This window comes from Enhydra lutris, unplaced genomic scaffold (genome assembly GCF_002288905.1).
Source record: "Enhydra lutris kenyoni isolate GAN:26980312 unplaced genomic scaffold, ASM228890v2 scaffoldscaffold81, whole genome shotgun sequence".
NCBI lineage: Eukaryota > Metazoa > Chordata > Mammalia > Carnivora > Mustelidae > Enhydra > Enhydra lutris.
This window is the reverse complement of record NW_019154165.1, coordinates 2,854,176-2,880,099: the sequence shown is the minus strand read 5'-3', so window position 1 is coordinate 2,880,099 and position 25,924 is coordinate 2,854,176. Positions and strand designations below refer to the sequence as shown.

General features: G+C 50.6%; 1 protein-coding gene across 1 annotated transcript; it reads left to right on the top strand.

The window, feature by feature from the left end:
• Nucleotides 1-755: 755 nt before the first annotated feature.
• Nucleotides 756-25,924, top strand: LOC111161025 (family with sequence similarity 155 member B). The gene is made up of 3 exons (XM_022524469.1): nucleotides 756-2,090; nucleotides 24,877-25,048; nucleotides 25,438-25,924. The coding sequence occupies exons 1-3, from the start codon at nucleotides 1,230-1,232 to the stop codon at nucleotides 25,821-25,823; spliced, it is 1,419 nt and encodes a 472-aa protein (XP_022380177.1). The 5' UTR covers nucleotides 756-1,229; the 3' UTR covers nucleotides 25,824-25,924.

Genomic DNA, 25,924 nt, shown 5'->3' with positions numbered 1-25,924 from the left:
CAGGGGGGAGCGAGAGGCCGCCCTGGGGAGGAAGGCGGGCGCCCAAGTGGGCGGGGGAGGGAGAGCTCCGGGGCCTGGGACTCAGCGTGTGGCGTGTGCACGCGGGGAGCGGGCGGATGAACGGAGGCGCTGAAGTGAATGGAGTTGGGGGTGGACTGGAAACATCCCCAAACAGCACAGGCTGCGGCCGGCGGGGGCTGGTGGCGGGGGGGGGGTGGGGGCGGCGGCGAGTCCTGAGGCGCAGGCGCAGTCGGGGCCCCAGTCCCGCTCCCTCCTCCTCTCAGTGCCTCTTTCTCCGCCCCGCTCCCCCCCAAACACACTCGCACACGGGCTCTCAAGGTGTTCTCCGCACAGCGGAAGATGGCGACAGACTGAGGGGGCATGGCCAGCGGGAGCCACGGGGCCGTGCGGCTCGGCGGCCGCCACAGCGGTGCTAACGGGAGACGGAAGCGAGAGGCGCACTAAGTGAAGCCCCGTGTCGCCGTCCGGCGCCTGTGGCGCCGCCGGGAGCCAGGTGGCCCGCCCGAGCCGGAACTCCGGGAGCAGCAGGCTCGGAGCCGGAGCGGAGCCGGCCCGGGACCGGCCCGGACGAACGGCCAGAGCACGAGCGAAGCCCGAAGGACCGGGCAGTGGGCCGGCCGGCGGGCCTAGGAGGGCGCGAGCGAAGCAGGGAGCGGCGAGGAGCAGGCAGCAGGCGGGCGGGCTGACGGGCGGGCGGGAGCGGCGCGGCGCGGGGCGAGCGAGCGGAGCGCGGTGGCCGGGCCCGCACGGCGGCGCTGAGGGGCGCAGAGCTGCGCCGAGCCGAGACGGCCAGAACAGAGTGTGAGCCGGGCGGCCGCCGGCGCGGAGTGGACTGGCGCGGAGCGGAGGGCAGCTGAGGGGCCCGACACTATGAGGAGTGCGGCGCTGCCGCCGCAGCCGCCACCGCCCCAGTGCCCCGCACCGCCCCCCGCCGGGACGCCGGGCAGTGCCTAGCGGGCCGGGCGGCGGCGCCCCGGCTGCGAGAGAGGGAGCGCGGGAGGAGCGCGGGGACGGCAGGAGAGCACCCCGCGACTCTGGCCTGAGCGGTGCCCCGGAGCCGGCCGGCCTGCTTCACCATGCAGCCACCGAGGTAGAGCCTGGACGGCGCTGAGGAGCGCCGAGCGGCGCTCAGCCCGCTCGCCCGCCGGTGACGGCCGTCCGGCCTCGCGCCTGCCTGATCTCTCCAGCCCGGACCCCTCCCCCGAAATATGTTCAGGGGCGCTTGGATGTGGCCCGGGAAAGACGCCGCCGCGCTGACTATCTGCTGCTGCTGCTGCTGCTGGGCTCCCAGGCCGAGCGACAAACCTTGCGCTGACTCTGAGCGGGCGCAGCGATGGCGACTGTCCCTGGCGTCCCTGCTCTTCTTCACCGTGCTGCTCGCTGACCATCTGTGGCTGTGCGCGGGGGCCCGGCCCCGGGCCAGGGAGCTGAGCAGCGCCATGCGGCCGCCCTGGGGGACCGGCCGGGAGCGGCAGCCGATGCCTCCTCGCGCGGTGCTGCCCTTGCCGCCGCCGCCGCCCGGCGAGCCCAGCGCGTCCCCGGGCACCTGCGGCCCCCAATACAGCAACCTGACCAAAGCCACCCCCGCTGCCGGTCCCAGGCCGGACTGCGGTGGCGTCCCAGAGCCCACGGGGCTGGACGCAGCTTGCACCAAATTGCAATCTTTGCAGAGACTTTTTGAACCGACTACCCCGGCCCCCCCACTGCGACCCCCTGACTCCCCTTCCCGTGCCCCGGCCGAGTTCCCCTCCGCCAAAAAAAACTTGCTCAAAGGCCACTTTCGGAACTTCACTCTCTCCTTTTGCGACACCTACACGGTCTGGGACTTGCTGCTGGGCATGGACCGCCCCGACAGCCTGGACTGCAGCCTGGACACCTTGCTGGGGGACCTGCTGGCCGTGGTGGCCAGCCCGGGCTCCGGGGCCTGGGAGGTGTGTAACAACTGTATCGAGGCGTACCAGCGGCTCGACCGACATGCTCAGGAAAAATATGACGAGTTCGACCTCGTGCTGCATAAATACTTACAGGCAGAAGAGTACTCAATCCGGTCCTGCACGAAAGGCTGTAAGGTAGGGACTGGCGTCCGCGGGCAAACCACCTCCCTCGGTGGCGGCGGGAGCGGTGGCGGTGGGACCCAGAGACAAAAGGAGGTCTCCCCCCACCCTCTATACACCTCACCTCCTCCCATCACCCCCACCGTTCACAGTAGGGCACTACGAATGCTACCTTGGGACCCTCCCCAGAGAGGGGTGCCTCAGAGATTCAGGTCAGTCAAACCACCTGGCCAACTTCTATCAACCCCGGGTTTTGGGCACCTTCGGACTGGGGCTTCCTGGTGCCCCGCCCCTGCACTAGGAGGGAGGGGTCACGGACAAAGGGGTGGAAAGAGGGATCTGGCAACCTCCAGCTTCCCTCCGCAGCCAGCCGGGCCCCTTCCTTTCTGAGGAGCCAGCATTGAAAGTCCTGGGTCTAGTGACTGGTGCAAGGGGAAGGCCGAAGGGGGGAAGGAAAAATATTTGGCAAACTAACCCTCACCCTTTGGCCCCTGCCAGTGGGTGAGAGGAGAGGCATTCCTGTTGGTGGGGCACTTGGCTCTGTTGACCTTATATGACCTGAGGTGGAGACCAGGGGTGCCTGTCTTCTCCAAAGGAGGGAACCTGCCAGCTCCTCTTCCCCAATAAAAGGAGCTGGGGAACAGGGCACAGTGGCTCGTGGGAGGGCCACTGGGGGTTGCAGCATTACAAAACTCCCAGTTCCTTCCCAGCACACTGGGGCACCAGTGGAGGGAAAGCTGGCTGTCTGGCTGCCGGGTACAGGCATCCAGAGGAGAGGGGAGGCCACTGCAGGAGGGGCCTGCCTAGGGCAGAGCTGGGTATGGAGAAACTTCTTGACCCTCGGCAGGGTCATTCTGGACAATAGGTGCATGGCTACTGTAAACATTTGGGATGTGTTGCTACTGCTCTGCTTGCTCAGCTTGGCCCGGGTGGCCTGCCTTTGGGAGAAAAGAGAAATGCAAGGTCAAAGTGTCAAGTGCTGAGGAGACCAGGTGGGGTGGTGGCCTCACTCATCCTGGAGCTGGGGGCTGAGAGCGGGAGAGGGAGACAGTGACTCCTAGCAGAGCTTGTCTCCTTCTGAGGCCTTGGGGAGGGGCAGAAAGTGCCCCTTTCCAACTAACGTGCCCGCTGTGGACTTCTTCAGGGTGCCATGCTCCTGGTGAGCTCCTTAAGGATTTGGGCAGGGGGTTGGGGAGGGAAGGGGTAGCTCCTTGCTCCTGACTTCACTTTCTCATTCTCCTTTTTCCTGTTCTCGTAACCTAGCAGTCTCCCTCCCGCCTCCCTCAGCCTCAGCTGACTCACTGCCTCACTCACACTACCAAATGAGATATTCCACTTCTTAAAGGTGTACAGACGGATAGACAAACACACACTGCCATACACCACCACCGCCACCCCAGGCAAAGTCATGCAGGGATAGAGAGAGGTCGTCACACCCACAAACAGTGCCAGAGAGGCAGACACCCTGTCACACACACGCATTATCTCTCTCCGATGCCAGAGACACACAGGCAGGCGAGGCGGAAGAACTGTCACATGAAGAAGGACACATTTTGTCATAGAGACAGACACACACACCCTCGATGTCAGTCACAGATACACACTCAGTGAGAACAGAGGGATGTGGTCCATGGCATACGTAATAAAGGATGTCGCTCTCTGTGGCCCTCCCTCCAGTCCCCGGGCCCTGATCATCTTCCTTCCCTTCGGCCACCAGGATGACTTGAGAGACCACACCACAACTTTCCCATGGGTTCCCCCCACCCCCATTGTAGTTGGCTCCAGGCTCCGTCCAATCCCACACTCAATAATAATCCCCTGTATTAATTATTTTTACCAAGTGCTTTGATGGAGGAGAAAGACAAACTGATGTCTTGGATTCAGGAGGCCTCATCACCTCTACCACTTGTTAGTGGTGTGACCTTGGGCACATCACTTCACTTCCCTAAGCTTCCATTTCCTCATTTGTAACATGGAACCCATGATCCTGGCTCTGCCCACATCCTGAGTCTTCTGTGAGATATCAGTGGGAAGAGATAGCGGATAGCATTTTGCAGTAATAATATGACACCTGACGTTGACATTATGCTTAAGGTTGTAACCTCTGTCAGAGATCTGATGAGATCACAACTGCCCAGGGAGGGTGGCAATACCAGCGCTATTATCCCCATTTTACAGATGAGGAAACTGAGGTGCAGGGGGATCAAGCAGTTTGCCCTGAGGCCGCTGAGCCAATGAGCGGGAGCGCCAGGCTTCCAACCAGTGTGTTCTGCAGAGGAGCAGAGGCCTGCTTTTGCCGTAGCCTCCCATCAAGCTCCCCATGGCTAGGGCCCTCCCTGCTCTCCTTTGTCTCCTTGCCGCTGTTGCTGTCGCTGTCACTCTTTTGCTCCCCCTCTCAAGTGAACTCTGCCTGCTCTCTTGCTGCCAGCTGTGCTGGGAGAAGGGCAGTGCCTGCTTCCTCCTGGTGTCTCCCACTCCTCTCCGGTGCCCACCCCCTCTACCGAGGCCTAGACCCACAGGACTCTGGATTCCAGCTGTATTATGGGCACAGAGGGGAAAGGAAGCCCTGCTCTGCTCCTAGCTGCAGCCCCTCTCCCTTCACCCCACCTCTATCCCAGTACTCTTTGCCCATTTCCATACCTGCCCCCAGGCTCCAAGCCCTTTCCTGTTTAGCCTCTACCCTAGAGGGGATCCCTTGGAGATGACACCTCATCCACAAAGCTTCCCCCCCTAAACTGCCCCCCCACCCGGTGGAGAGCCCATAGCCCAGGCCAGGATGAGGAGTCTTCCTCTATTTCTGGAAACCAAGCTTGGAGCCTCTGCTCCAGGCCCAGGTGACCCCCAGCCCTGGGGCCCTGTCCTAAGTGTCTCAGTCAGATCTTTCCTGGGCAGCTCCAAAAACCCTGTTCTCTCCCTCAGCAGCATCTGTCCCTGTTTCGGCCATGCGGGGCCCCACGAATCATATACCTGTCCTCACTGCTGCCTGTGACACCTCCCAATTTAGTACCAGCTGCAACATTTCCTTAATGTGCGACTTACTTCCTCTCGCACAGCAGGGGATGTTAAGTTAGGCTGGCCAATGCCCATCCCCACCCTGGCCTCCTGCAACCCCAGGCCACCCCAGCCCTTATCTCCCTGTGCACACAATCCCCAAGCCCTCACCTCCCCCTCCCCTTGGCCCTCCCTTCCAGCCCTGCCAGACAGCCACCTCACCCCCCCCACCCCACACACACACAGCTCTCCATCTTCCCAGCCCTGCTGCACCCCTGCCTGGTTCCTATCCCCTCTTCCCCCACCTCTGCCCCTCTCTGGCTCCAAATTTAGGACAGTGTGACTAGGGGAGTGGTGGAAATGAAAACAAAACACTGCCTACTTCTCTCATGGTTCTGATCCGAGAAGGGATAAAAGACCAAGAGAAGGACAGTTCGCTCTCTTACCGGCCATCAGGCCACAGAAGTAAAGGTTGATACCGAGAAAAGATATGACAATTCTACTCTGTTCTAGACAGACCCGAACCCACATGGCAGACTGTCCATTTCATTCTGGATCTCACACTGAACAGGTGGGGAGGAGGCTGGAACCCAGGTTCTCCTGGACAGAGTGGAAGGAGCTGTTTCACCAGGAGAAGAGACGACTCAGGACTCTGACTTCAAACCGCAGGAGAGTTGTCATGGTGCAGAAGAAGCAGGTCCTGCTAAGCCCCATAGGGACTTAGTAGTTCAACAGTCCTGGGGTCAGACCCAGCTCTTTTATCTATCCCTTGCTGTGTGACCTTGAGCTAGGTCCTTTGACTCTCTGAGCCTCACTTTGCTCATCTGTAAACTGGAGCTAATTCATCATACGAGCCCTGTGAGGTCATCATTACTGACAAGTCTACACAGGACCTAGGCCTGGCACATCGGAGTGGCTCAGTTAGCAGCTTTTTCCCTGCCAAAGAGGGAACAGACTGCCCTGGGAGGAAGTGAGCTTCTGCTCTCCGCAAACGTCTTGGTCTGACTCAGGCAGACCCTTGGAGGAAATGCTGTGGAGGCAACTCTCACTCCGGGTTATGGGAGGAGCTGAACAGGTAACCTCTGAGGACTGCTTCAGCGCAGGGTTTAGGCCCATGAGCAGAGCCTGCTCCCTGAACAGTGGCACTGGATGGGAGGGGGCGGTGAGGGGGCTGACACCTCCACACAGAGGAGGGGGGGACTGCCAGCAGAGCCAGTGCCTTGCCTTCTGCCCGTACCCGTTGGGGCCTTGCTCTTCCTCCACTCCGGCTGGCAGCTGTTTATGCCTCGCTGCCTTCCTTTCTCCTCCCACCTGCCACAGCCTTCCTGCCAAGCAGGACTCCTGGGCTAACACTGATGCTGAGAGCAGGCAGCTCAGGTCACTGGGCAAAGGGCAGATGCTCTAAGTTGGCAGTGGTCCCTGTTGTCACCCAAGCTCGCAGGCCGGGAGTTGAGCCCCACAGTTGGCCTCCTGACCCAGGGTTCTCAGGGGCAAAGAAGGTGCCCTGGGGCATGCTGGGGCTGGGGCAGGGGTGGGGGTGGGGAGGAAGTGGGAGGCAGTCAAGACGTGGCCACCTGGGAACCATGGTAAAGCCTCCCCTGGGGAGGAGCCTTTAAATCCACAGAATTTCATTGCCCAGTAATGTGAGCATTGGGCTTCTGGGACGAGACTGGCACAGAGAAGAGGCAATGTGTGTAGCTCAGCCAAGGACACAGTGGATTAAATGTGGGAGGGGAAAGTGACCTCATGCTGCCCATACCTCTCCAGACCACCTCACCCCTATCCTGACCCACCCCTACCCCCATAGTCTTCCCAAATTTTAGCCCACGCCCAACACCTCCCATCCACATACCAGTGACCCCACAACATTTCCGATCTCTTCTTAGAAGATCCCCCTAGACCCTTCCCAAACCACACCCCACACCTCACTTGCTGATCCTCACCCCTACACTCCTCCAACCCCCACTTCTCCCAACAGTTACCTCCAGCCCCTCGCCCCATCTCCCATTCCACCCCACTGCCCTCATCACCCACCTCTACCACACACCCCTCCCAGCTTTCACCCCATGTCTTTCCATTCTTCTGGCCTCTCCCCAAGCCCCCCAACCCTGCACTGTACCTCTCGCCCTTGATAACCTCCATGTCCCCTCACCTTTTGCATCTCTCACAACCCATTCACACTTTACCTCCCTTATCCCCATGCTTTCTCCTGCCTCCCCTTCTGTCTTCTGGTCCCCTCTTCTGTCCCCTCCCTCCCTACACCCCCTTTTCTGCTTTCTGCTGTTTCCCCTCCCTGCTCAGGGTAGACATGTGTATGTACGCCTGTACACACACTTAGACACAGACACTCACATGGACACACAGTCTTCTTCATGGCTACTTCCCATCCTTCCCACAGGCTGGTGCCTGACTACTATAGTCACCATAGCAACGGGAACCTCCAGGAAGGATACACTGGTATCTCCTGAAGGTGGGGGTGGGGGGAGCTAGGTGGAGGAAGGGAGCCCAGCAGCCTCCCACCTAGTCTCATGGTCTGGCTGGAAGAGTCTGCTGAACACAGTGGAGGCAGTGAAGATGGGGGTGAGGAAAGGGAAGACAGTGGGCGGGGCTGACAATAAAGGAGGGTCAGAGATCTCTGAACACCTCAAGAGCCCGAGAGGGTGCTTCTAAGTCCTATGGGGGTATGTCGTCTCCTCCCCAGGCTCTGGTACCTCATGGAAAGGGCACCCCCGCCCTTTCGTGTGTAGGTGGGGATGTATGTAGGAGGACATCTCAGGCTCAAGGGTGGGAGTTTGCCCTAGAAAATCTTCTCCCTCTGGGTGGTTCTTTTGTGTTCCCGCCCTCTGAGGCTGTTTACCTGCTTTGTGGCCGTGCAGACCTGATATCAGACCTGTCCCCCACCCCCGCCTTAGCTCACGTCTCGGCCACATGCGGACTCCAGCTGCAGGTGTTTGTCTGGAAAGCCAGGGGCATCTGCTGAGGGGTCTAGACTAATACAGGCTGCCAGAAGCACCATTGTCCAATGCTGACCTGGGAGGTCTCAGGGGAATGGGTATGTTGTGCTCCTGCGGTTACAGGCACTTAGACCAGAGTGTATGTGGGTGGCCAGGAATGCCGGCTCAGACTTCTCTCCTTAGGCATGGAGGAGGTTCAGAAAAGCCTGAATTTTTGACACCTTGAGCCAGGGAGGTGCTTAGAGGGGAGTGCAAGGGCACAGGCGAGCTGCAGCTGGCTCCGGGGAGGGAAGGAGTTGCTACAGAGTGACAGGGGCTGCCAGGACCAAAGCTCTTGCTCAAATGGATCCTGGAGAAGGGAGCTGGAACTTGGGCCACAGGTCTCCGCACTAGAAGGCTAGGCAGATGGGCGCCAAAGAAGAAAGGGGGGATAAAGGGAAGGAGGGAAAGAAAACTGCAAGCTTTTGAGGGCCTGCAAGATGACAGGGGCTTTCTTTGTGTCCATAGACTCACTTCAATCCAATCATCCCAGCAGGCAGCAACTATCATTATCCCCACTTTGCAAACGCAACAGCTGAGGCTCAGTGAGGGCAAGTGACCCACCCATGCTACACAGCCAAAAGGTGGGGGGACTGCAATACAAAATCAGGTCTGTCTGTTCTTTCACTGGAGCACACATACACAAAGAAAATGTTAATGATCTCCTCCAGCTGTCAGAAGCAGTGCCCAGCTGGCTACTGAAAGACTGGACTGCAAGGCCACCCTGACCTCAGAGGAGGTCCAACAAGGCCTCCTGGCAGCATGGGCCCCCCTGGAGTGGTTGAGGTACAAAGTGGGGACCCACCAGCATCCTCTTTGTTCAGCACCCCAGTCTCTTGTCCTTGAGACCCAGTAACAGTCACTGGTAGCCTCCTGGGAGAGTGACAGAGGATGGGCACCAGGAAAGGAGGTGTTTGCTCCCTCCTCTTTCTGCAGGCTCTACACAAGAGATGGGAGGAGCCAGCCTCCCCCTGCCTGTAGGGAAGGAACTGTACTATTGGAGGCCTCATCCGCTGGAAGGACCAACCAGAACAAGAGGGGAGGAGGTCCCCCTAGGCAGGCCTACTGCAGGCCCGAGCCCCACCCAGTACCTGCTGGGAGAGCTGGTCATGGAAAAGGTGAAACCTTTTCACCCCAGAGCATGCTGACACCTGTCCTGAGCTTTGGACACCCACTTTCCATGTCAATGTTTTGATGAGCCCTGGCCTGGGATGGCTAGGCTTCTCTTGGGAGTAGAAGGAAGTGCCAGCTCACCAAGTTCTGCCCGCCTGCTTGCCGAGGGACATGGCATGGTGGTGGGCCTTCCCATTATTTCCTAGAAGTTTATTTGGTTATTCGGATAGCCTGGTGACCTAGCAGATCTGTGGGAGGCAAACGTGTCTGCTTAGTGTTCAACTCAACTAGAACTTCCAAACGACTCAGCCCTCCAGAATTGGAAAACACCCTTGTTTTCCAATTACAAAAAAAAAAAAAAAAAAAGTCTTTGAGAAATTCTGGAAAATAGAAGTATAACAGGTAAAAGGTCCCAGAGACACTCTTAATGTTATAGTGTATTTCCTTCTAATATGTCTTTTTGTGGCATGTGTAGAGACATACATTCTTTTAAAGATTTTATTTATTTCAGGAAGAGAGAAACAGAGAGAGTGAGAGTGGGGAAAAGGTAGAAGGAGAGAGAGGGAGAGAGAGAATCCCAAGCAGGCTCCCCGCTGGGCACAGAGCCAGATGTGGGGCTCCATCCCAGGACCCCGAGACCACAACCTGAGCCAAAATCAAGAGTTAGATGCTAACCAACTGAGCCACCCAGGCACCCATATATATATATATCTTTGTAGTTTTTTCATTATAGTAAAATATACAACATGAAATTTGCCATTTTAATCACTTTTCAGTGTACAGTTCAGGGGCAATGTTGTATGATCACCACCACCATCCATTTCTAGAATGAATCCATTTCTGTACCCATTAAACAATAACTGCATTCATTCATCCCTCCCCAAGCCCTGGTAACCTCTATCCTTCCTTCTCTCTCTATGAATTTGACTCATCTAGGAACCTCATCTACGTGGAATCACGCACTATTTGTCCTTTTGTGTCTGGCTTATTTCATTTAACATCACGTTTTCAGGGTTCATCCATGTTGTGACCTGTATCAGCACTTCCTTCCTTTTTAATGGTCGAATAATATTTTATTGTCTGGATATACTATATTTTGTTTCTCCATTCATCTCTATGGACACCTGGGTTATTTCCACCTTTGGGCAATTACGAATAAAGCTGCTCCGGACATTCATGGATGAGTTTTTGTGTGGACATATGCTTTCCTTTCCTTTTACCCTTTGTCTATCATGAATGATGTTGTTATGGGCTTTGAGATACAAGTATTGGTTCAGATCCTTGCTTTCAATTGTTTGAGGTACCTACCTAGATGTGGGCTTGCTGGATCACGTGGTAATTCCACATGTAACTTTTGGAGGAAGCACTGAGCTGTTTTCCACAGCGGCTGTACCATTCTACTTTCCTATCAGCCACACAAAAGGGTTCTTAATTTCTCTGCATCCTTCCCAACACTTACTATCTTACAGGTTTTGATAAGAGCCACCCTAAGAGAGATGACTATCTATTTTTACATAGTTGAAATCATAGTTTTTTTTTACCCTGCTCTTTTTCAGTTATTGTTAAAGTTTTACTGAGCATCTTTCCATGTAATTAAATATTCAAAAACATCAGTCTTGAGGAGTGTACAATATCCTATCACATGAATACAGTGCAATTCATTTAAGTCGTTCCCTACTGCGAGATATTTACTTTACTTCCAACTTCTACCATTAGAATTAATGCTGTGATGAATATCTTTGTTCATACATCTCTATCAGATCTATGATTCCTTTTTTTAATAAATACTATTTCAATGATATTTTTCTTATTTCTCTACTTCGCTGAGTTTCTCGAATCACAAAATAATGCATGCTCATGGTACCAAATCTAACAATACAGAGGTTTACAAAGAAAACATTAATAATCCTCCCAGTGCCACTGCCCTGAGGTCGCTGATGTTAACAATTTGGTGCGTATCCTTCTGCCCCTCTCTCTGAGCTTACATAAACATTTGCACACACAATGACTTTTTCTTTCCTTTGTTTTGCATACAAATGGGAGCATAAACATTAATTCCGCAGGATGAACATTTGGGACTCCTCTAACAGAATCAAAGAGTATTAACCTTTTCAAGGCTCTTGACATACAAATTTCTTCCTTACCAATTTCTTTCCACAAGGATTATTCTAGTGTATACCTTCATAGAAAGCATGAGGCTAATTTACCACCCTTTTCCACCATCGAGTATCTTATTTTTAAAGCTTTATCAATTTGGGGTTGAAAAATGATATAGCATTGGCTTTTAATTTGCATTCTTTAGGTCAAAAATTTGTTTTTCTTGTTTATAGGCCATTTGTATTGCCTGTTTTGTGAATTGTCTGTTGGTGTCTTGTGGTTTTTTATTGATTTTTATGTACTCTTTTATAGGTATTAACGATTTTAGCCTTTTTCTGATGCCAGTTGTGGCCGTTATTTTTCTCATTTGTTATTTCAATCTTAGAACTGAAAGGAAGGAATGGGAAAGAAAAGAACTATCCCAGACCCTTAATTCATATGTCTGCCTTGTGAAGTGCAAAAATACATATTCCCATTTTACATAGGAGAAGACAGGTTCAGAGAGGTTAAATAACTAACCCAAGGTCATTCAGCTAGTAAGAGTTGCAGCTGGGATTTGAATCCAGGTCAAATCCAGGAATTTGATTGCCAGAAAGCCGTGGTACTGCCCAGTCTGTGCGAGAGCAATTAAACTATAGGTAAAGCTTTGTGCTGGTTGCTTTACATATGTAATTTGTAGAAAGGTAAGGATAGGTGCTTTTATTCTCTTCCATTTTGCAGGTGAGGAAAATGAAGATCAGGGAATTTAAGTCACTTGCTTGAGGTCCCATAACTGGTAAGAGCAGACCTGGGATTCGACCACAGGACGGAGTTTAAAGATGTTTGACCCCATCACATAGGCTGCCTCACTAGACCACCTTCTTGGATCCACACTGAGGCCCAGAGAGGGAGAGTCCTTTGCTCATAGCCGCATTAGCCACAGTTGCTCATTAGCCGCAACTTAGTGGCTGAGTCCCCCACTCCTTACAGGTGACTCTCCCATCTAGTCCTAGAAATTTCTCCCCAACTTGACCTGCAAGTCCATCAGAAAGATTTGTTTGAGTAACAAGCTAATTCCTTCCATGGTAATAGTGAAATGGAGAGACCGCCAAGGGGCAACAGGGCATGTAAGAGCTTGGGCACTGAAATCCAGGTAAATCTGGCTCTGAAATCTGCCTTCTCCATAAGCTAGTTTTTGAGACCTTGAACATGTTCTTTCACTCTTTTGGAACCTCACTTTCTTCACATTCGAAATTAAGAAGTAGGGTCATTTTGATGCTTAAAGGACATACAACATGCTAACCTCTTAAGACTACAGTACCTATGGGATGGAAAATGCTCACGAAATGGTAGCCACCATTATTGTTACTGGCTGTGTGGCCTTGGGCAAGTTACGTAAACTCCCTGGTCCTTCCTGTTGTCATCCATAAATATGTCTCCACCTCGGAAGGTGGTTACAAGCATTCAATGAGTTAATAAATGTCAGTTGCTTAGAACAGAGCAAGCACTTAATAAATAGCAGCCAGTATTATTCTCACTTTAATTAGATGTGTTTCATCCAAATGACTGTTGAATACCCAATTGAGATTGACAACACTGGGATGGACTGCTTAGGAGAAGGGAAAGGTAATTTGGGAGCAGGCAGTGAAGTGTCTGGCGTGGGAGTGGGAGATCGGGAGCCAGAAGGCAACTGGTGTGACTCTAGTGAGTGAGGGCACAAAGACATGCTTAGGTAGGGGAAGAAAGAGGCAGAGATGGAAGGACTCCAAAGCCTTGATTCACCTCATCCTTAGAGACCAAGCATGGCTGACAGATTCTTTTATCAGGTCTCTGTTCTTCCCAGCCTCTCATCTGTCTATCAGGGTACTGCATTTGGAGAAGGAGGTAAGGCAGGGTCAGGGAGCTGGTTTCACAATGATCCCTGTGGAAAGCTAGAGATTGCTTTCTGGGCCTGGGCCCAGGGCTAGCAATGTGTGGCAGACAGCTGTGTCTGGGAGGGGGCAGTGGGACTTTATGCTGCACATGTCTATGTGCAGCTCAAAGGAAGCTACGGCTGTCACTGTCTCGCTGGCAACATTCCTGTGGTGGCCTGCACAGCCATTGGGCACAGAAGCCCCCAAAGCTCCTGTCCTCTCACATCATTTCCTCTCTGGCTATAGGACCACTCAAGTTCTGTTGGCTTGTTAAGCTGACCTGGCCCAAGCCCATGGCCCAGGCAGTGGGGATGGAGTAGATGATCCAGGACTGGGCTGTGCGGGGCCTGGGGCTTTAGGGCTGAGTCTGGTGAGGTTGGTCAGATTAAGTCTCAGACATTTTTGTTTTATTGTTTTGAAGGTTCATGGATGCAAGGAAGCATTTTTGTTTCATTTTCACTTTATCAAAGTAGTGAGTATACATACGTATACTCACTCATCAGAGTCAAACCCTTGAAATTGTCTTTCCTTTTTCTTCTGATATTTATCTCCACATTTCTAATGGTATGCCAATACTACTGTTTCTTGACTTGTCTGTTTTAAATATCAGTGCATGTGTATGTGTGTGAATTTTATATATATACATATATATGTACACACATACACACACAACACACACACACACACACATATATATAATTTAATGTCTTTCAAATGATAAATATGGATCTCAGTGCTTATACTTAAAACAGAAGCCTTCTGCTCAAACCCTGAGCCTCACTCTTCAGAGTTAAATATTTCCAAATCTCTTAGCTGTTTCTTCTGATATTTACCCCCCGCATTTCAAAATGGCATGCCAATACTACAATATCTTGAGTTTTTTGTTTTAAATATCTATTGACTTTTGTTTTATTAGAGGAGAATTTAGCTCTCTTACTACCAGCAGCACAGTACGTGCACACATAATTCCCCTCCCTTCATATATACAATATTGGCATATCACAATTTCTGATTTTATCAGGATTCCATTTTTACATTCTTAGGACTATAAATATTGTTCACAGCTGAGTCATGTAGAATACTGGATTACATTTCCTTCCTTAGTCAACTTGTTTTCCTGGAGTTAATATTTGCCTCATTTTGCTTAGTTCTGTATGACTTTTTGCTAATACATGTCCAATTTCCCCATCAGAGCTGTAAAATTCATGCAAACACAGAACATCACATAACCCATTACCTCTACCTTTTTATTGTAGGTCTCCACCTTACTCCAATCTGAGCTAGTTGTTGGAGGCTTCATTTTCAAGTGCTCAGATTTCAAGTACTTAGCAAGCACCTTTTCTGTATACCTAGCTCCTTGTGAAACACTAAGGATAATGCACAGATAAGTAAGATACAATTCCTGTCCTCAGGGAGCCTACAGTTTCTAGGATTTAATTTATACAGATGTCTTACTAGAAGGCTTGGGCTCCTTGCAGGGACTTTGATCCAGGCTGTGCCTTTGATCCCACTCTCCAGGTGGGCCTTATCTCTTTCCATCTCTCTCCACTGAATTACCAAACAAATACCAGGCAGTCCCCAGGAGAGCAAAGGTGGTCTCAGGCTGCATTAACAGAAACAGAGCTTCCAGGTCAGGAGGGCTGATACTTCTACTTGACTATGTTGATAAACTATGTTTAGGAATTGGGTTCTGTTGCAAGGGACACAGAAAAATAGGAACTCATCTGAATATGAACAACCAGGATAGAAGAGAGAACTGGAACCCACATCCTATGAAATAATTGAAAAAAAAATGGGAATGTTTGGCTCCTTAGAGGAGTAGTCTACACATTGCTATCTCCATTTTCTTTCCTTTACATTTGCTTTTAAATTGGCTACAGTCTGGTTTCTGCTGCCACTGCTCCACTGAAACCATTCTCACTGTGATGAGACTGCCAGCATGTTTCTAAGTCCTCATTTGCTGATCACTCCCTCTTCTTGGAAACTCTCTCCTCCCCTAATTTATAGAATGCTACTCTTTTCTGTTCTCCTCTCATCTTTTAGGCCACTCCCTCATCATCTTCATCAGATTCCTTTCCTCCACCTTTCCCTTAAACGTTAGTGTTTTCCAGGGATCCACTGTTGGTCCTTTTCTTTTTGTGCTCACTCTCCCTAGGCAATATCATCCACTTCTTGGCTTCCGCCCTTGCTTTATCAGTCAGGGTGAGCTAGGATATGCTGCGGCAACACACAATTCCTAATTATCTGAAGCTTATCACAACAAACAGTTATTTCTTGCTCACAAAACATGTCCAAAACAGGTCAGCAGGGAGCATCTGTTCATGATAGTCACCAAGAGACCCAGGCTAGTGGAGGGTCTGTTTCAACACTGCTTCCACGGTCAGCAGCAGAGGGAAGAGAATATGCCACATCATATGCCAATTCTTAAAGCTTCTCCTGAAAAGTGATCCACATCACTTCAATTTACATTTCATTGGCCAAAGTAAGTCATAGGGTCATGCCTAACTTCAAAGGGTAGGGGAAAGTATACTCCTACCATGTTTCTAATGATTAACCCCATATCCCTTGGTGATTTATCTCTGGTCCAGACCTTCCTTCTGAGCTCAGACCATTATGTCCAACTGTCTTCTTGAAATTTCTATCTAGCTGAGCCACATATACTTCAAAGTCAATATGGTAAAAAACAATTCATCTTTTTCACTCCCAAATCTACTCTACATCCTGATTTCCTTCTATAATGAATGAAACTGCTATTCATCCTGCCACCCAAGCCAGAAACCTGGTAGTCATCCTGGACCCCTCCCTCTCCCTCATTCCCTACCTCCATGAGTTATCCTGTTGATCCTGCCTCCTTGATGTTTCTTCTCACATCCGCACCTTCTCTCCATTTCTTTTTTTTTTCAAAGCCAATTCTCCCCATTTCATAATTGTATGCTACTGCGTTAGTTGAGGTCCCCAATATCTCTCACTCAGATTATTGGAAATAGTTTCCTGTCACCCTACCTGTGGTCTTGATGCCTATACTCTACCATCCACACTTTCAGGCATAGCCTGAAAAGTTAGCCACAAAAGCGACATGTGATCTTTTAAAAAGATGTTATTTAAAACCCATAAAAGGCTTGGGGTGCCTGGGTGGCTCAGTGGGTTAAGCCTCTGCCTTCAGCTCAGGCCATGATCCCAGGGTCCTGGGATCGAGCCCCATGTCGGGCTTTCTGCTAGGCAGGGAGCCTGCTCCCCTGCCCCCCGCCTGCCTCTCTGCCTACTTGTGATCTCTGTCAGATAAATAAATAAAATCTTTTAAAAAATAAAATAAAACCCATAAAAAGCTTTCAATTGTCTATAAGATGAAGCCCACCTCCTCCTCAGCATCCAGAGTATATCATAATATGGGCAAGGCCTTCCTCTGCAATTGCATCTCCCATTACACCCCCCTTTGCAGCCTCTAACTAAGCTAAACTACCTACAGTGTCTGAACCCAGCACTATTTTACACATCCAGGCCTTTATACATCTGATTCCTTTGCTCAAAGTACACTTATTCCTGCCCTATTCTGCCTAGCAAACTTCTTCCAATTTTTTCCCAAGTCCCAACTCAAGCCTCCTCCTCATGGAGATGTTTTCCTATCCTCAGCGTTCAAAATACAGTTGATCACTCCTCCCTCTATGCTCGCACTGTATCAAGTACATACTATTTAGCACAGTGGCTTATAATGATTGATTCACATGGTTGTCTCTCCTTCTTCTTGAAGATAGCAATCTTATCTTACTCATCTTTGTCATATGTATCCCCTCATTGCAGTGCCAGATATTCAGAAGATGTTCAGAAACTGATCCCTGCATGAACAAATGAATGGGAAGATCTGACTCAGGGAAGTTTACAAATAACTGCAGGGCTATCCAGGGGGACGGAAGCTGACTGTAGATCTAGTAAGAGCCATGAGTAAAGCCACAGAAAGGCATTATCTCAGCTGGAAAGAAGGGAGAACTTCTTTAACTGCTAGAGTTGCCTAAAGATACGGGCTGCTCTAGGAAAGAGTAAATGCCCTCTGACAATAGCATTTGGTAGTGATGTTAGAGTGGAAATTCCAACAGCAGACAGGGAAGTGGAGTGGTGACTCTCACAGTCCCTTCCATTCCGGAGTGATCATGAACCTGCCTCCACTGCTCATCTGATTGATATGAATTAGCCAGGCTCCTTAAGAGCTACCCCTGCATTAGGAACACAACTTTTCCACTGATTAGACTAACCCCTGGCCAAGCCAGGCCCACCCAGCCACTGGCCTTTGAGCGGATGGCCTGGGAAGTTTGGAGGTGCAAGGTCCCTCTGGAACTGCACTGGCTTTAAGTTCTTACGCACCTCTCCAGCCATCTCCTCCAGGCCAGGCCAAAGCACTTGAACCCATGACTGCTCATTCTCTGAAGCAGGAAAGCTGTTGGTTATTTTTATAGCCACTTAAGCAAGGCCGTATCATCCACCTGGATTTGCCCTATAATGCCTCTAATCCCAGTCTGACTCTGCCAATCCCAATGAACTATGGCTATCTTCAGAGTTATGTCCATGATCTCTTTTCCCTGAATTGGAGACTGACTTTGACCTTACCCTGTCCTGATCCACTTCTTTGAAAGCCCAGAATCAGTAATAGGACCATGAGGTTCTTTTCGGACCCTGCCCTAGGAGGTACCTCACAAAATTCTAGGTGTACCGATGGATGTGGTGCAAAGAGGCATGGGGTTAGTTGTCAGAGGATGCATTTTAATCCTGGCTTTGTAGCTGATTTCTTGCATGCCTCCAACTCGGCTAAACCAATCCCTTTTTCTGGGCCTCAGTTTCCTCCTAGGTAAATTATGGGGGTGGGTGGTTACTTGCGTGCTGTGGACTGTGGGTTTCATCCCTGAGTCCAGCCCAGATTGTTGCTCTGCCTCCACAGGCTCTGCAGCTGTAGCTCCTGGCCAAGGGTCCCAGGAGTCCATTAAGAAAACAAGCAGCCATAAAGAGAAGGTCTGCTGGGAGGATTTTGGATGGGGAAACAGGCCCTAGGGACATTAGCAAGTTGGAATCCAAGAAGGAAACTGCTGACTTTCTGGCTGGCAAAAACAGAAGCTCTCCTCTCTGGATGGTTTTCCAGCTCTTAAACCAAGACATCCAGGATGGCCTCCTCTTTCTAAACCCTCTGGCCCTGAATCTTGGCTTTGGGCACTGTGTGTGTATATACTCACCTGCGTGGATTCACACAGCATTGTGGGGGCCAGGAGAAGTCAGTCACTTTTTTCCAAAGGAGCATAGGGGTGAGGATGCCCTGGCCAGGGCTGCAAACCAGGAAGGAGGAAGGTAAGCCTTTTGCAGTTCTCCTGGTCCTCTCTAAACTGGCAGCTACAGAGCCCAGGAGGGTTTCTCATCTTTTCCCGCTCCCATTTCAAGAGTGGCTTAGCGGCCCAGTTGGGAGGAGGGGTGGGATAGCCTTCCCAGCTTCTTTTTTGGGTTAATTGGTGTTCCCTCTAGTTACTCCCTGCTTCCTTCCCCTCCCAGTTCCCATAGCAACTTGGCTGCAGCAGCCAGAACTTGATTGAGCCCAGTGGTGGCCTGACTGAGGTGGGAAAGGGGGTTCTGTAGGAAAAGGAGGGCACTGCTGGGTCAAGTCTTCCAACCCCACCCATCCTCTGCCACTACCTGGAAGGTCCAGGATGGTTAAGCTTAGAGGGCAGCACATGATGCAGAAGGCTTTTCTGCCAAGGCTAGAGTTTGAAGAGCCTGAAAGCCCAGAGCCAGCCTGGTTCTCAGCTGTCCTCCCCCATGCATGCCTTTGTTTGCCCTGTCCCTGAATGTGGAATTCACAGTCATCGGTGAGATTGTCTGGTAAGAAGAATCATGAACTGAGAGCCAAGAAACTAGGTTTCAAGTTTCTCCCTCTGTCACTATTTTATGTGACTACAGACAAGTCATTTCCCCTTTTCTGGGCCTCAGTTTCCTCATCTATCAAATGCAACTAGAGGGGCTAATCTGATAGTTCTCTGCGTATTATAATTACCTAGGGTGTTTTGAAAAACTACGTAAGTGTGGGTCCCACCCACAAAGAATCTGACTTTGCTGGTTTAGAGTGCATTTTTTAAAGACTAATATGCAGCCAGAGTTGAGAGACTAGAGCAAGAGATCTCCAAGTGTCTCCCAATGGACTGTTGTCCTGTTTCGAGACATTTCTTCCTTTTCCCTGCATGTCCCACCTCCAGCAGGCCCCACAGCTTCCTTAACCCTGGCTCTCCTAGCTCTTCCCTGTCCTTACCGTTGAGTATTCAGGCCACCCCCTGTGACTGTCCAAATAGGCCGGTGCCCTCTGGCTCAGTCCTCATACTGATCAGTCGGGGCAAGCTACTTAGGCTTGATAGGGAAAAGGGATGCAGAAACTAAGGTAGGTTTGCTGCCCAGATGGTAGACCCGAGAGACAGACTTTTCACTTGAGAAGGACCCTAGGCCACCTCCAAAGCAGGTGAGCCAGCAGTGGCCTCAGCTGGCCCTCTATGAGGCCAAGAAATTGGATTACCTCTCAACCCCTTTTTGCTCTTCCTCCATTCCCCTCATTAGCTCATTGTCTGTTCCTGCCTAACCACCCACAGACGTGGTGTCCTCCTCAGGCAATCTGTCACCCACTTATTGTCATGGTGACCCAGACTAGGGGGTATGGGGCTTGAGGGAGGGTCTTGTAATTAAGGAAAAAGGCCGCACTCCTACTGTAACACCCCCCACCCCCGCCGCTGCCAATCCCTTCCTCCCTCTCTCTCTCTCTCCCTCTTTCCCAGCATACAGGTGAGTGCCCAGCCACCATCCCCTGTTATTAGGCCAATCACAGTTGCCTGGGAGGAGGGCTACAACTCCAGCTGGGCCTTCTCTCATAGGAGCAGGAATATTGAAATGGAAGAGCCCAGGGAGAATCCTACAGGGAACTCTGAACCCAATCGGTGGAAGAGGGAGCGATTCCACACACTTGGAGTGAGGACTGAGGAGGATCCTGGGTCCAGGCTGCTGAGATTGGGGCAAGGCCTGTGGACAAAGCCTCACCTTGGCACTCTGGGTTCCAAAAGATGGAGGGGATTCTCTGAGGCACTGGGATCCTTAGCTCTAGGCATCTTCTTTTCTTTCTTGCCTTGCTTTTATTTCTTCTATCTTCCTTCTGCTTTCTTATCCATCTTCTCATCCCTACTTTTTTATATCCCCATCTTCCTCACCCACTTTAATTCCCCTGCTCACTCTTAACCTCAACTTTGTGACTTCTTCTTGCCCCTCCTCTTCACAAACCCCCTCTTACACCCTCTGGTGTCCCCACCCTCTTATCCCCCTTCTCTTCCTAATCCTTCATCTTCTCCCACCCTCACTGCATCCCTATACTTCCCTTACCCTCCATCTCTTATCCCTCTGCTCTTTCTCTTCAGGTCTACCCCCATCACCACCATTTCCTACTCTCCAACTCCCTACTCTTTCTCACTCTCTCTTTCTTACATACTCCTCCTTCATTCCCTCTTACCCCACTGCCACTCTCTTCTACCCCTTAGGCTCCCTCTTACCAGTTCACCTCTCTCTCACCCTGCCTCTTACCCTCGCTTGATCTCTTACACTCTCCTTCCTTTGCACATACCTTTTATCCCAACAATTTCACTTTTAAGAGCTTATATAAACAAAATTTAACACAAGTGTACAAGAGACATATATATGAAGATAGTCACCAAAGCATTGTTTATAATAGTGAGAACTTGGAAATAACTGAAATGTCCACCCACAGGAGATTGGTACTCTTCCCACCCCATTCATACAAAACTCTCTGTTCTTTTAGCATGCCATGAATTTACTTACCTCTGCACTTCCTTCACCTCAGCCTGGAATGCCCTTTGGTCTCATCTCTACCCATCCCATCTAAAATCCTACTCTGAATTCTAGCTCAACTCTTATCTTCTTGCCAAAATCTTCCCCAGCTTTTCTATTTGCTTCCCTTCAATGGCCCGTGGTTTACCTCTACAGTATAGATCACATGCCATAGATTCAAATTAGACGCATCTACCTATGAAACTGGAATTTCTCCTAGAGCAGGGATTGGTTCTCATTTGCGTGTCCTGTTCATTCAATCAACAGACTTTTTTTATGTATATTGTGCAGAGTACACAATGGTCAATAAGACAAACCCTGTCTGCTCTCATGCATCGTGCATTTTAGTGAGGCTGACTGAGAAAACCCAAACGAAGATGCAGACAAAGTCGTGCTTGTGGTGAAGAAACACTTAAGAAAAAGAGGGAGTAATGAGAAGGCATCCTCTAAATAGAGGGGTCAGGAAGACCATCTCTGAGGACTTGACCTGTGAACCAGGCCTGAAAGATGAGAAGAACCTAGCCATGCAAAAAGGCCAGGGCGGGGTGTGGAGAGCATTCCAAGCCAAAAGAACAGTATGAGCCAAGGTCCTGTGGTAGGAAGAAGTAGGGTATGTTCAAGGAAAAGAAAGAAAACCTGTGTGTGTACATGTGGAGCATGATGAATTTGAAGGGAGAGATAGGAAATGAGCTTGGAGAGACAGATGGAAGCCAAGTTATGCAGGGGCTTGAAGTTCGTGGTCAGAAGGTTTGGGTTATATTCTACATGCATTGAAGGGTTTGAAACAAGGGAGTAATAGGATCTGGTTGTGTTTGAAGATCACTGTTACTCCTGTATGAACAGCGGATTGGAAAAATGAAGAGTAAGAGGCAGGGAGGCCAAATGAGAGACTCTTGTACAGTTGACAGTAGTGGCCTGCACAAAGTTGTGGAAATGGAGTAAGAATTGGCAAGCCTCACTGATGGACTGCATGCAGGGATGCACAGAAAGAGAGGAATAAAGGCTGACGCCTAGGTTTCTGGCTTGAATACCTGGGTAGCTGACCATGGCACTTCATTGAAATGGTCCAAACTTGGAAATGAGGGCAGATTTGGAGTAAAAAAAAAAAAAAATGAAGACCTTCATTGTAAGATTTAGAGCATGTTAAATGTGAGATGTCGGTGAGCTGTCAAAGCACCAAGCAACACTCTGTTCCTCAGGGGGTGGATTTGCACTACAACCCACTATACCACCCACCACCACCACCCGTCACCACCCCCTGCTTTGGAAAAGGCTTCTGGGGGGACGCATTGTGAAAGCTCCTGTTCACAGTGAAGTTATTTGTATTTTACTGAAAGTGTTTAAAGTCAGCATAAGAAGCTCTGACCATGTGGTTCTTGATGTGATGGAAAAGCTTCCGGCAGCACCATGACCGGGACTTTTGTTCGAAATACAGATTCCTAAGCCCACCTCAGTCCTCTTGAAGCTAATCTATTTAACAAGCGCCCCAGGGGATTCTGAGGCCTATGGAAATCTAAGTGCCTTTGCTGTGAGAAGCAACAATGACAAGGTGCCCCTGAAGATATGAGGAGGCTGGGGGCAAGGCTAGCCCCATACAGGAGTTGCCTGGGCATCCTGTTGATGTGCTGTGTGGCAGGTCGGGGGCGGGGCCTGAGATCCCACGCTTCTCACAAACTCCTAGGTGCTGCTGAGGCTGCTGATCCACATCCACACTTTCAATAGCAAAGAGCTAGCTTAGTGGTTCCCAGTGGGGGATGATTCTGACCCCCTCCCCGACCCAGGGACATTTGACAATGGCCAGAGACATTTTTTGGTTGTCACAAAAAGGGGAGGGGCGTAGGACTGGCAACTACTGGGTGGAGTCAAGAAATGTCGCTCAAGGGGTGCCCGGGTGGCTCCGTCGTTAAGCTCCGTCGTTAAGCGTCTGTCTTCAGTTCAGGTCATGGTCCCAGGGCCTGGGATATAGTCCTGAGTCAGGCTCCCTGCTCAGTGGGAAGCCTGCTTCTCTCTCTCCCACTCCCCCTGCTTGTGTTCCCTCTCTCGCTGTCTCTCTCTCTGTTAAATAAATAAATAAAATCTTTTTTAAAAATGTCACTCAGTATCTTATAATGCACAAGACAGTTGCCAGTACAAAGGATCCAGTCCATGGATATTTACCCAAAGAAAATAAAAACACTAAATCAAAAAAATATATGCACCCCTATGTTTATAGCAGCATTATTTACAATACCCAAGATATGGAAGCAACCCAAGTGTCTATTGATAGATAAATGGATAAAGAAGATACGGGGTGTGTGTGTCTATGTGTGTGTGTGTGCATGTGTAATGGAATATAACAGAATGGAAATAAAAGTCATAAAAAGAATGGGATTGTGCCATTTGAAACAACATGGGCCCAGAGGGTATTGTGTTAAGTGAAATAAGTCACACTGAGAAAGGCAAATACATATGCTTTCACTTATATGTGGAATCTGAAAAAGCAAAACAAATGAAAAAGAAACAAAGCAGAATCAGACCTAGAAATACAGGGAACAAACTGAAGGTCACCAGAAGGGGAGAGGATGGAGAGATGGGCAAAATGAGTGAAGGAAACTAGGAGATACAGGCTTCCAGTGACGGGACAAACAAGTCACAGGAGTAAAAGGCACAGCACAGGGATTAAAGTGAATGGTATTATCGTGTTGTATGGTGGCAGATGGTAGCTACACTCTTGGGGACTCTAGCATAGAGTTGTTGAATCACTATGTTGCACACCTGAAACTGTGTAACATTGTATGTCAACTGTATTTCAATTAATTAATTAGTTGATTTTAAAAACTTTGTTTTAAGATTTTATTTATTTGAGAGAGAGAGAGAGAGCATGAGCGGGAAGGAAAGGCAGAGGGAGGAGAAGCAGGCTCCTTGCTGAGCAGGGAGCCGGTTGTGGGGCTTGATCCCAGGATCCCTGGATCATGACCTGAGCCTAAGGCAAACGCTTAACTGACCGAGCCACCCACACACCCCTTTAAAAAAAAAAAAAAAAAAAAAAGATTTATTCAGTTCAAAATGGTAGCTGGGGTTACTGTGGAGAAAGTCTGGGCTTGATGATAACCAAAGAGTACAGAGCAGGGAACCTCAGCGAGGACCCAGGGCCTGGTCGGAGTGGGCTATATGAGGAACAGGAAGTATACTGAGAAGTGAAACTGCAAAGGAGCGTTTGCAAACGAAACGTGCCATCTGCCCCACACCGTGGCTGAAGCCAACAGGACAGAGCATGGATTCAGTAGAGCTTGAAAACACATGTGGTGCCTGGTTAAGGCAGATTCCTGTTTTCATTAAAACTAACCCTTCACGTTGGTATTGCACTTCAGAGTTTACAAAAACATTTTTACATGTGTCTTATCTGATCCACGTAACACCCTAATGAGGGAGGGCAGGGATTATTCCTTCCACCGCTTTCTTCAATTTAGAAACTTTACACCATCAGCTGAAGAAGTGTTTGCTGAATGGAACAGAACTGAAGTTTACCTCATTGTAAGTGACTCCGGACAAGTCAGGATACCTCCTGGGGTCAACGAAACCAGTAGGGTTGGATGGGATGATCCGTAAAACCCCTTCCAGCTCTGACATAGGAGTAGTTTTGTGATTTTACCAGTGAAAAGAAAACATAAGCCTTGAAGGACTGCAGGTGAGGGGCCTTAGGACTTGGGGCTATGAGATGGGAGATTTTAGAGGAGGATTAGCGGTCTTTGACCCCCACCCTTCTTCTCCCCCACCCCCTGGATCCTGGTGTTGGGTGGGTGGGCAAATACACCCCCTCCTTCATCCCCGTCTTTTGAGGAAGGAAGGGGCTGGCACCTGGGCTGACGCTCTTTCCTCTCCCCTTAGGCTGTCTACAAGGCCTGGCTGTGCTCCGAATACTTCAGCGTGACCCAGCAGGAATGCCAGCGCTGGGTGCCCTGTAAGCAGTACTGTCTGGAAGTGCAGACCCGGTGCCCCTTTATACTCCCCGACAACGAGGAAATGGTGTACGGAGGGCTTCCTGGCTTTATCTGTACAGGTAAAGGCAGAGCGTTGATGACGAGGAGGGAGGAGGCTGGGGGCCCAGGGAAGACACCAGGTTGGGGGCGTGGGAGCAGGGAGGACGACAGGGGAGTCAGATTAGAAGAAGCCTAGTGCCTTGAAGAGTGGGCAGCGAGGTCCCCAGGTTCAGACAGGGCCGAGCAGAGCAGGGGCAAAGAGCACAGGGGCCATTTCTCTCCGCAACTTGCCCGAGAAACTGTCTGGGATCCCTGGGAGAGAAGTATCCAGAAAGGGAAGTCGCCAAGGGACAGGGGAAAGGAGTCTGGGCCAGGGCTACCAGTGCAGTCACAGCTTTGAAAAATCTCCTCTCTAGGAAAGCCACCTGTCCCTTTAGCACGCCACCACACCTTCCTTATCCATTGGCAGGGTTGCTGGATACTTCGCCAAAGCGGCCGGAAACCAAGTGCTGTGACGTGCAGTGGGTCTCCTGTGAGTCGGAGAAGAAGAAGTTCAAGGAGACTGAGGCCCCCAAAACCCACCACCAGCAATTCCACCACTCCTATTTCCACCACTACCACCAACAGTACCACCATTTCCACCCCCGCCATGACCCCCCCGGCCACATCAGCCACAAGCCCTCCCTGCTGCCGGTCTCCGGGGGCTCCCGCCTCAGCCCCAGCAGGATCCGGCTCTATGTCCTTGTTCTCATGCTCCTCCATACCATGGTGTCCTTCTCCAGCAGCCAGGGCGGTGGAGGACTGGGGCTGGAGGCACTGCCGGCCCTAGATGAGGGCCTGACTCGGGAAGAGTGACAGCAGGAAGGGAGGACAGACCTCCACCGCACACTGACATCAGCTCCATCCCCCCAGGGGGAGGGGGAGGGGCTCCTCCCATGGGAGGTATAGGACCAGGT

What these genes read in the sequence shown, in the direction of transcription:
- LOC111161025 (XM_022524469.1), top strand. Translation starts at nt 1,230, where the DNA reads ATGTTCAGGGGCGCTTGGATGTGGCCCGGGAAAGACGCCGCCGCGCTG. An exon ending in CCTGCACGAAAGGCTGTAAG is followed by an intron (nt 2,091 to 24,876) that starts GTAGGGACTGGC and finishes CTCTCCCCTTAG; the next exon opens with GCTGTCTACAAGGCCTGGCT. An exon ending in TCCTGGCTTTATCTGTACAG is followed by an intron (nt 25,049 to 25,437) that starts GTAAAGGCAGAG and finishes ATCCATTGGCAG; the next exon opens with GGTTGCTGGATACTTCGCCA.